The 11,732-nt window shown below is 42.6% G+C and overlaps 1 protein-coding gene across 4 annotated transcripts; it reads right to left on the bottom strand.

Moving 5' to 3' along the window:
- Nucleotides 1–343: 343 nt before the first annotated feature.
- On the bottom strand, nt 344–8,178 carry LOC123156672 (uncharacterized). Of its 4 annotated transcripts, XM_044574831.1 has the most exons (8): nt 7,014–8,178; nt 6,885–6,908; nt 6,710–6,777; nt 6,314–6,389; nt 5,509–5,646; nt 4,576–4,713; nt 3,641–3,778; nt 344–780 (listed from the first exon to the last, which is right to left on the bottom strand). In XM_044574831.1, the coding sequence occupies exons 4-8, from the start codon at nt 6,343–6,345 to the stop codon at nt 726–728; spliced, it is 501 nt and encodes a 166-aa protein (XP_044430766.1). In that variant the 5' UTR covers nt 6,346–6,389; nt 6,710–6,777; nt 6,885–6,908; nt 7,014–8,178; the 3' UTR covers nt 344–725. The 4 variants fall into 4 exon arrangements, with proteins under 4 accessions (XP_044430766.1, XP_044430765.1, XP_044430763.1 ...); XM_044574830.1 differs by having other exon boundaries at nt 6,885–8,178; XM_044574828.1 differs by lacking the exon at nt 6,885–6,908.
- Between the last annotated feature and the right edge of the window lie 3,554 nt (nt 8,179–11,732).

Genomic DNA, 11,732 nt, shown 5'->3' with positions numbered 1-11,732 from the left:
GGTGCCGGTCCCTATGTTATGGTCATGTAGGTAATGCAAGCGCGAGGGTGCCGGTCCCTATGTTGTGGTCATGTAGGTAATGCTCAAGTTAGTAGTAATCTTAACATACTTACTCAAACACGATATAACAAAATAAAAAAAGAAGAAAATTTCACATATTGTATTAGGAAAACATTATATAGTACAACAACACCATGAGATTATCATAAGGCAAAATCAAGTTTAGCGCGTTCATGAGATAGCGAGAGCCTGAATGTTTACAAAATCCACATACGTCAACAACGACATAATATAATTAAAATAGAAAACTTTACATATAGGCCATTTCATTATTTATAAGAGATAAACAAAACATATAGTGCCATATCAGAACATTCAGTACCATGACAAAATAAAGGTGATTAATATACATGTCAGAACTGAGATTCTCCAAATCCCATGTCTCAGTCGTGAAATAAATTCTTCATCAAATTTGAAGTACTACAATGGGCAAATAATCACTGTCCATGTGAGGTACTACATGCCTTCGTTTTGATCCATATGAACTGAATTTCTCTATTAAATACTCACAGTTCATATCAGTGTCCAACCTTGAAAGCAAAAGGTTTCAGTTCTCATCGAAACCACCCCATTAATAATTCAATACATCAGTTCTATCTTCACTTTGTCATACTAAGTAAGTACTAAGACCCTTATACGTATGTAAGGATAACTTGCATCAACCGCTACTGCAAGCCACATGGCGGCTGGCTGGAGACCCCATCTAGTTCCAGCGGCAACCTGCAAGTCAATAAAATGGGAGGAGCAGCTCTATGAGAAAGGTGAACCTCGATCAGCGACGTGAGTAGCAAGGTGCGCCCCTCCCAAAAATTTCACATGTTGCTTAGGTCTGGATAATATTTTAGAACGTAGATGCAATCCGACAGGGAGGCCACAAGAAAACTATCTATATCTATCCTTGCAAAAATCTATTATAAGCTTCGGTGCACTTAGAGAATTGAGGATCTTTCTTAAAATTACATAGCAACTGACAAACATATAACATCAAATGAAAATCCGATTCCCCGATTCATCAATCCAAACAAACATGTGGACTGGTAATCAAACAGTAGCTAGAATCACAATAATTTGTTGTCAAGACATAAAAGTAACTACCAGTTTCCAAAACCCCACTATGTGTTAGTAAACATATGGTTGTCACATAAGAGTATTTTCGGCACAAGGAAATAAAAAATATTTACGATTGTGTCGTTATGACCACATCAATACAAGTTATACAACAGATATTCCAACCCCAATGGGGAATTCACAAACAATTTTCCCATAAAAGGTAAGTATGGGTAAAAACAAAAGAATTCATGGTTGCTTCAATTGTTCAATTGTTTAAAAGAAAACAAAAGACGCAAGGAATTTTATGGAGCCCTTGATCGGGGTTGAAACTTTTAAGCCTCGTGTTCCCAAGCAATTTTTAAAACCTTTAAGAAACTATCAGCTAGAGAGTAATACCTACACTGGCCAATGATGATACGGTTTCCTTCCTTGACCTTGAAGCAAGGAGATCAGTAGTGTGCCTTGGCGCGAGGGTCCCGGTCCCAACGTCGTGTCCAAGCATATAAAGATCAAACAGTTGGCATGCAATGATCCAGCGTGCAGAGAAAATATTTGCATCCATGCGATAAGATATATATCACACTTGAGTTGTTATGATTACTTAGGAATTTGGGTTCTTACTTTTCCTGTAGAGGCCTTATATCCTGAATAGTTCAGTTTAGCATTCCAAAAGGCTTACGATTGTGCAAAACTTACACAGCTAAAGGGATCATATAAGCACAAACCAACACGAGATGCAAACAAACAAAGGCATGATGATTGAGCCTCAAAAAAATGATATAGAACCATACAAAACTCATTCAATCTAAGCAAATGGCAACCATAAATGCTTTGTTTAAGCGCTTGAGCAATACGCATCTTAAGCAATAAGTGTGGGAGTGAGAGAGAGACTGTGCTCATGTACGTATCCTAAGCAATCGTTCTAATTTTAATCTGTCAATGAGTTTTATATGGTCCATCCTAAGCAATCAGTCTGGCCATATTAACCAGAGCTAGTATCAATTTCAAGAATATTTTTTAAACAACAGGTGGTCATGTGCACTGTTAATTCTAAGATGCCTTATGGTGTCTAGAAATTCATGCGCTTTGATCAAATAGAGATAATATTGCAAGGCAAAACATGAGGCAATGATTGCAAAACTTAACCAGAAGGTTTACTGCAGAAGGAATAGCAAGACAAATATATGGTGAATAGGCGTATCTCGCATGTCATACATTACACAACAATATGTAATAACCTTCTGATTAATCACAGTGTCGATATATGGCTAATGATCATCTAACACAGAGTAGCAACATGTGATAGAAACAGGAAACTCTTTGATGCCGAGTGTCCTGAGAGCCACTACAACCAAATTTCTGTAAATGTCTTCTTCAATTAGAAGACCACCATAAGTATTGTGTATCAGTTAATCAATATTTAACCTAAGTTACATGTCCCGCAAAACAAAATCTTAGTTACATAAACTTATTTAACTTAACTGCAATAGATACACACATGTGATTTCTGGTGATCGTTGAACCTAGTTCAAAATGGTACATTTCACAAAGTCAGTACCGCAGTAATTCTCATTAGGCAAGTAAGTGCAACTGAAATCATCCCTCGGGTACTAAAAGGTATAGCAAGGGCAATGTGACCATTTCCCATCAGCACTACCAACTCTGAGTATTGGACCCGAGCAAAAACATGACTTTCCCTCCCTCTCTCTCCCTCTCTCTCTTTCCCCCTCTCCCTCTCCCTCTCACTCTCAACCAAATATTTATTCTAATCCATTGCACACAATACAAAATTACTAACGACCGTCGGATCCAGGACATGTAGGTGGGTCAATGCTTCAAGGATTAATGGCTTGTGGTAGTGCTACCTTAAAAAAATGAGACAAAATGAACTGCAGGAGTGACGGCCATTCCTATAGTCCAAATCACAATGATTCCACTTAAAGAAATATGATACTCAAAGCTCACAGTTTGTGCTATCTAATCTGTGAGATTCTCCCAGTGAAAACTGCATAACTTCAAAGTAAATGAAAAATATCACTAAATGTGTGCTTGAAAAATGACAAAGCTCACAGATTTAGTTTAGATTTACCTAAACTAAATGTGTGCTTGAAAACTTAAAGTAAATGAAAAATATCACTAATAATACTACCATATGACTTCTTGATCAAAATAAAAAAGAATGGACAAAATATAAGAAGATTCATGTACCAAACAGAATTGGGGGTCTCCTAGTCCCACGTCAAACATTCAGTCATAAAATGTATTATTTATCAGGTTTCCAATATCATAAGGGGTTAACAATCAAACTGTCAATGTAAGTTACTGCATGCCTTTCTTTTGCTTTATATGAACTGAATTTTTTTATGAAATACTCGCAGTTCATAACAATCTCAAACCTTAAAAGTGAAAGGTTTCAGTTCTCATTCAACCACTTGCTTAGTCATCCACCACATATAAGTTACGTTTCTGAACAATCGAACACGAAACAGAGAAGAGGGAGGAGGAGCGAGCTGTGGTGAGCTAGTTGTACCTGCTTGAGCTGGCCCCTCCTCTCGGAGAGGACGACGATCTGGTCATTGAGCATCTTCCATGGTGTTGTCCTTCAAGCGGATCTTGATGATGTTGATGGCTTACTTCCTGCTGCCAGCCAAGTGACACCCCTTCAATGCTGAAAAAGTACATGGAAAAGCAATTACAAAAATATAGTAAGAATAAAAAGAACTTCCTAAGTGTTATCTTCATAACCAGCAAGAGAACTGAAATGTTCCACTTTCATGAAGCTGAGAAAATTTAAAAAGTACAGCAAAGGCATAAATGGAGCATGACTCTGAGCAAAATGTACAAAAATACAGAAAATCTATTAGGTGGCAACCATGTGGACCGAGGAAGTAACTAAGGGACTAATTGAACAAAAAACAATTTAAAGGGGAACCAACAAAGTAATCAAATAAAGAACAAATTATCACATCACTAAATGTGTGCTTGAAAAATGACAAAGCTCACAGATTTAGTTTAGATTTACCTAAACTAAATGTGTGCTTGAAAACTTAAAGTAAATGAAAAATATCACTAATAATACTACCATATGACTTCTTGATCAAAATAAAAAAGAATGGACAAAATATAAGAAGATTCATGTACCAAACAGAACTGGGGGTCTCCTAGTCCCACGTCAAACATTCAGTCATAAAATGTATTATTTATCAGGTTTCCAATATCATAAGGGGTTAACAATCACACTGTCAATGTAAGTTACTGCATGCCTTTCTTTTGCTTTATATGAACTGAAAAAAATTTATGAAATACTCGCAGTTCATAACAATCTCAAACCTTAAAAGTGAAAGGTTTCAGTTCTCATTCAACCACTTGCTTAGTCATCCACCACATATAAGTTACGTTTCTGAACAATCGAACACGAAACAGAGAAGAGGGAGGAGGAGCGAGCTGTGGGTGAGCTAGTTGTACCTGCTTGAGCTGGCCCCTCCTCTCGGAGAGGACGACGATCTGGTCATTGAGCATCTTCCATGGTGTTGTCCTTCAAGCGGATCTTGATGATGTTGATGGCTTACTTCCTGCTGCCAGCCAAGTGGCACCCCTTCAATGCTGAAAAAGTACATGGAAAAGCAATTACAAAAATATAGTAAGAATAAAAAGAGCTTCCGAACTGTTATCTTCATAACCAGCAAGAGAACTGAAATGTTCCACTTTCATGAAGCTGAGAAAATTTAAAAAGTACAGCAAAGGCATAAATGGAGCATGACCCTGAGCAAAATGTACAAAAATACAGAAAATCTATTAGGTGGCAACCATGTGGACCGAGGAAGTAACTAAGGGACTAATTGAACAAAAAACAATTTAAAGGGGAACCAACAAAGTAATCAAATAAAGAACAAATTATCACATCACTAAATGTGTGCTTGAAAAATGACAAAGCTCACAGATTTAGTTTAGATTTACCTAAACTAAATGTGTACTTGAAAACTTAAAGTAAATGACAAATATCACTAATAATACTACCATATGACTTCTTGATCAAAATAAAAAAGAATGGACAAAATATAAGAAGATTCATGTACCAAACAGAACTGGGGGTCTCCTAGTCCCACGTCAAACATTCGGTCATAAAATGTATTATTTATCAGGTTTCCAATATCATAAGGGGTTAAAATCACACTGTCAATGTAAGTTACTGCATGCCTTTCTTTTGCTTTATATGAACTGAATTTTTTTTATGAAATACTCGCAGTTCATAACAATCTCAAACCTTAAAAGTGAAAGGTTTCAGTTCTCATTCAACCACTTGCTTAGTCATCCACCACATATAAGTTACGTTTCTGAACAATCGAACACGAAACAGAGAAGAGGGAGGAGGGGCGAGCTGTGGTGAGCTAGTTGTACCTGCTTGAGCTGGCCCCTCCTCTCGGAGAGGACGACGATCTGGTCATTGAGCATCTTCCATGGTGTTGTCCTTCAAGCGGATCTTGATGATGTTGATGGCTTACTTCCTGCTGCCAGCCAAGTGGCACCCCTTCAATGCTGAAAAAGTACATGGAAAAGCAATTACAAAAATATAGTAAGAATAAAAAGAACTTCCTAAGTGTTATCTTCATAACCAGCAAGAGAACTGAAATGTTCCACTTTCATGAAGCTGAGAAAATTTAAAAAGTACAGCAAAGGCATAAATGGAGCATGACCCTGAGCAAAATGTACAAAAATACAGAAAATCTATTAGGTGGCAACCATGTGGACCGAGGAAGTAACTAAGGGACTAATTGAACAAAAAACAATTTAAAGGGGAACCAACAAAGTAATCAAATAAAGAACAAACTATCACATCAAGATGCTAACAATACATTTAGGGAACACTACAATAGTATAGAGGACACTTAATATTTAGGGAACTAAGAGAGTGGAAGATCTGAGGCGGCAAGGAATCATGGGATCCTATCTTTCCCTCTATACTTTTGTAGAACCAAACTGTAGCAAGAGATAAGCATATCTTGGGATTACTTGGTAGAAAAAAGTACAGGAATGCACTGATTGTCACTATAAGTATGGCCATGTAAGGTTCATCATTATCTTCTTATTCTGGTAGTGATCCTAAAACAATCATTATATTAAGCATGGCTGATAATATGTTCCTATAACAGGTAGCAACATAAATGACTCAGCATTCGGTACATGAGAGCTAAAGCAAACTTACAACAACATCTTGCATGATTTTAGCAGCCTCATCGATCTTTTGCTGCTCCTCTTTGATTTCAGCAACTTCCTATAAACTGGGAGTACAAGAGAAAAAAAATTATGGTGCATGACTGATCTTGCTCCCTGTTGACCGATTTCATATGTGTGGTATAAATAAAGAAAGAAAATATTATAGTTTGCACTGAAAAAGTACATTAGAAACAAAGCATGATAATATGCACAAACCCTAAGGAGGGCTAAACATGGGAGGATATATATCTAGATGTTAATTGCTCATCGTAGCGCATTCTTGGACAAAGAGCTCTCGTTAACAATAACATAAATATTCTCGAGGAAATGCTACTACTCTTGCAAGGAGAAAAAACATGTGAAACAATAGCGCAACCAAGTGTACCTTGAGAGGGGCTAGTGCTTCGGAAGGATGCAATAGGGATGTCGATGTTTCATATTGTGCTCATCCACCTGCAATATACATGAACCTGAATTACATAATGCAGAGAAACAAAATCGTAATTAGGCCACCCATATATTTCTCAAAGACATGGTAGACTCGTGTAGTGGGTCTCAACCTGGAGAAATTATCAAGCACCCAACTTTTAAGATGCAACCTCGTGTCAGAAAATGCTTTCATAATAGTATGGTGGTCAGGAAATCTTTAACAGAAATTGCTTCGATATTAGTCTGGCTTGGAATCTTACCAGATGAGTGGAGATTCATGTACGTGGAACTTTATATACATCTACACAATCATAAGAATTCTCAATTAACCTGTCATGCCACAAAAGATGTTTAATTAGGTGCTAAATATATGTATCATCAACTGCCAATTGTGAGCCACAAGCCAAGTAAAAGGAAAAGGCTGACAATTATAACCACCAAATAGGTGCAAGCATTTCTAGCCATAAAGCGAATGATAATAACCAGGATAGTTGACAAATCACAATAGACAAAGTAAGGGAATATTAACAACCAGAAACTTGTGGGATTCACCACCACCATCGCTCCAGAGGCCCCAATAACTAAGCTATAAAGGCTCAGGACATGAACTGATCAGTTCCAACCCGCAGCTCAGTGATCTCCATCAAACTGATGGGGTACTACCACGAGGAAATCGAAGCAAGTGGGTTACAACTAACAATAGGAAGTCGAGCGTAATAGCAAGCACTGGAGCAACCGAGGCACGAACCCGCGAAGGCATGCACACACCCCATTGGGCCCGCATCCCCCGAAGAGCTATTCGTTACCACTCATGATGCCTCATAATGCATTGTCTATGCACTTCAGTGGGAACCCAACATAACATGTGTCAGTTGTTGAAACAAAAAATGCACCAAAAGATGTTCAACTTGAGCACCTTCTTTCTATAACATGGCATATACTCCTACAGAACACTGATTTGCAGTCAGTCAAAGAATGACACACAACACATAACTAACTACAAGGCTAGCAGCAACATTTGTTCCTGAAACAGATCGAAACACATCAGAGAGAGAGAGAGGAGAGGTGGCGGTGGCAGATCTGGCCGCCGCCTGGGGAGAGGCCGACGGTAGGGGGAGGGAGAGGGTGCGGTGGTTGGGGCAGGGACGACGACGTGGGGCAGGAGGAAGCCGCGACCGCGCGGGAGGGAGAGGCGGCTTGGTCTCCAGTACAAGCGGCCCGCTTCGCTCGGCCTCCTCCCGGCGATGGTGATGGCCAGTAGTGGCAATGGCGATGACGGCGGAACAGAGACCGGGGAGGGGAGGGGAGTGGCAGCTGGAAAGGGAGGGGAGGAGCGAGCACGGGAAGGCACGGGGATGGGGCGGCTAGGGTTCTAGAACGGGGGCGGGTGTGCGAGGAGGAGGCAGCGGCTAGGTGGGCTCGATGTGCGCGATCTCGACGTCAGCGCCGTCCTCCTCGCGCTCCGGCTCAAGCTCGGCCATGGCCGCCACCGCGCCCCGGCTCAAGCTCGGCCATGGCCGCCACCGCGCCCCGGCTCAAGCTCGGCCATGGCCGCCACTGCGCCAGGATCTGGATCCGGAGCGCCCTTCGACCCCTCGGTGCGCGCTGCTTGCCGCCGAGTCTCATGGGAGTGGTCGCCGCCCCGCCGTCTTCGGATCCGGCCGCCGCCGCCATCTCTATTCTTGCCCCAGGGCTGGGGGGCTCTGTTGCGGCGCATCTGGACGGTGCCGGAGCAGTGGATGGATGTCGATGGCGTGGTTCGAGGCGGTGGGTTGCGGTGGCGGCGGCGGCGACGATGTGGGCGGGAGGAGAGGAGGCGCGCGGGAGGAGAGGGAGGCGCGGGTGCGGGAGGAGGAGGCGCGTGGGAGGGGAGAGGAGGCCGCGGCTAGGGTTAAACACAGAGCGCCCCTCTTTTATACCCCCCCCCCCCTACACGAAATGACCGAAATGCCCCGGTGGGGGCATGGTATTTACATTTTAGTGCCATTACTATTCATTCCAGCAGTATCCATCTCAGATCCGACGGCGCAGGTCATCTGAGAGCTTGATCCGACGGCCCAGATCCGATCAAGCAACCAGATCCGACGGCCATGAATGCCAAATGGTTGTGGTGCGGGATGAGGAGCTTCTATTCTTATCTATGGTTGTGGTGCGGGATGAGGAGCTTCTATTCTTATCTATGGATGGATTACTCCTACTCCCTCCATTCGATGAAAAGTGTACATGGACGCGACTAACTTCCAGTCGACCGGACGTTAGCGACAGATCCGCATGATTCCCCTTGATGGCTGAAACAACGCTCCACCCGCTATTCCTGTTCTCCCCCGATTGATTTACTGCACGATAATTAAAAACGCGATTTTTTTGCCAACCTATGTCGGGGTGGAAAAAACAAGCCCAACTACCATCACACCAACCTAGTTTGTTGTTCATTAGGTGAAAACGAAAGTCTTTTAAACTCCTTCTTACAACTGTCATAAGAAAAACGAAAGCTATTTTTCTGAAAAAAAATCAACTTCGTCAATGAAAGTTATCGGGGGTATATTTCATCATGCCCTCCCTCCCCCACCCCCCACCCCGGTTGTCAAAATTATTAGGACCGGGGTACATAAGTTATCAGGTCTGTGAGACGTGTGAGTTCCCATGCTATTAACATGAAAGTTACAATGGGTATATTTTATCACCCCCTCCCCCGCCAAAGTTACCAGGACCGGGGTACATAAGTTATCATGTCTGCAAATGTGTGGGTTACCATGCAATTCACACAAATGTTATCGGACCCCCCCCCCTCGGCCGCCAAAGTTATCAGGACAGGGGTACATAAGTTATCAGGTCTGCAATGTGTGAATTACCATGCTATTCACAAAAAAGTTACTGGGGGTATATTTGATCAAACCCCCCCCCCCGGTTGGTGAAGTTACCAGAACCTTGGTGCATATGTTGGGAACGCAGTAATTTCAAAAAAAATCCTACGCACACGCAAGATCATGGTGATGCATAGCAACGAGAGGGGAGAGTGTTGTCCACGTACTCTAGTAGATCGAAAGCGGAAGCGTTAGCACAACGCGGTTGATGTAGTCGTACGTCTTCACGGCCCGACCGATCAAGCACCGAAAGCACGGCACCTCCGAGTTCTTGCACACGTTCAGCTCGATGACATCCCTCGAACTCCGATCCAACCGAGTGTCGAGGGAGAGTTCCGTCAGCACGACAGCGTGGTGACGATGATGATGTTCTACCGACGCAGGGCTTCGCCTAAGCACCGCTACGATATTATCGAGGTGGACAATGGTGGAGGGGGGCACCGCACGCGGCTAAGAGATCCAAGGAATCAATTGTTGTGTCTATGGGGTGCCCCCCTCCTCCGTATATAAAGAAGGAGAGGAGGGGGCGGCCAGGAGGAGGAGGTGCGCCCAAGGGGGGAGTCCTACTCCCACCGGGAGTAGGACTCCTCCTTTTCCTACTTGGAGAGGGAGAGGGAAGGATGAGGAAGGAGGGAGGAAGGAAAGGGGGGGGCGGGCCCCCTCCCAATTCGGATTGGGCTTGGGGGGGCGCCCCCTCCCTTGCTCCTTTCCCCTCCTTTTCACTAAAGCCCATTAAGGCCCATATACCTCCCGGGGGGTTCTGATAACCACCCGGTGCTCCGGTATTATCCCGATCTCACCCGTAACCATTCCGGTGTCCAAATATAGTCGTCCAATATATCGATCATTACGTCTCGGCCATTTCGAGACTCCTCGTCAAGTTCGTGATCACATCCGGGACTCTGAACTATCTTCGGTACATCAAAACACATAAACTCATAATATAACTGTCATCTAACTTTAAGCGTGCGAACCCTACGGGTTCGAGAACTATGTAGACATGACCGAGACACGTCTCCAGTCAATAACCAATAGCGGAACCTGGATGCTCATATTGGCTCCCACATATTCTACGAAGATCTTTATCGGTCAAACCGCATAACAACATACGTTGTTCCCTTTGTCATCGGTATGTTACTTGCCCGAGATTCGATCGTCAGTATCTCAATACCTAGTTCAATCTCGTTACCTGAAAGTCTCTTTACTCATTCCGTAATACATCATCCCGCAACTAACTAATTAGTTGCAATTTTTGCAAGGCTTATAGTGATGTGCATTACCGAGTGGGCCCAGAGATACCTCTCCGACAATCGGAGTGACAAATCCTAATCTAGAAATACGCCAACTCAACAAGTACCTTTGGAGACACCTGTAGAGCACCTTTACAATCACCCAGTTACGTTGTGACGTTTGGTAGCACACAAAGTGTTCCTCCGGTAAACGGGAGTTGCATAATCTCATAGTCACAGGAACATGTATAAGTCATGAAGAAAGCAGTAGCAACATACTAAACGATCAAGTGCTAAGCTAACGGAATGGGTCAAGTCAATCACATCATTCTCCTAATGATGTGATCCCGTTAATCAAATGACAACTCTTTGTCCATGGCTAGGAAACATAACCATCTTTGCTAAACGAGCTAGTCAAGTAGAGGCATACTAGTGACACTTAGTTTGTCTATGTATTCACACGTGTATCATGTTTCCGGTTAATACAATTCTAGCATGAATAATAAACATTCATCATGATATAAGGAAATAAATAATAACTTTATTATTGCCTCTAGGGCATATTTCCTTCAGTCTCCCACTTGCACTAGAGTCAATAATCTAGATTACACAGTAATGATTCTAACACCCATGGAGCCTTGGTGCTGATCATGTTTTGCTCGTGGAAGAGGCTTAGTCAATGGGTCTGTAACATTCAGATCCGTATGTATCTTGCAAATCTCTATGTCTCCCACTTGGACTTGGTCCCGGATGGAATTGAAGCGTCTCTTGATGTGCTTGGTTCTCTTGTGATATCTGGATTCCTTTGCCAAGGCAATTGCACCAGTATTGTCACAAAAGATTTTCATTGGACCCGATGCACTAGGTATGACACCTAGATCGGATA

The sequence above is a fragment of the Triticum aestivum genome, chromosome 7B, assembly GCF_018294505.1.
Source record: "Triticum aestivum cultivar Chinese Spring chromosome 7B, IWGSC CS RefSeq v2.1, whole genome shotgun sequence".
NCBI classification, from domain to species: Eukaryota; Viridiplantae; Streptophyta; class Magnoliopsida; order Poales; family Poaceae; genus Triticum; species Triticum aestivum.
Note: the sequence above shows the minus strand (reverse complement) of the source record. Positions and strands in the feature narration are given on the sequence as shown.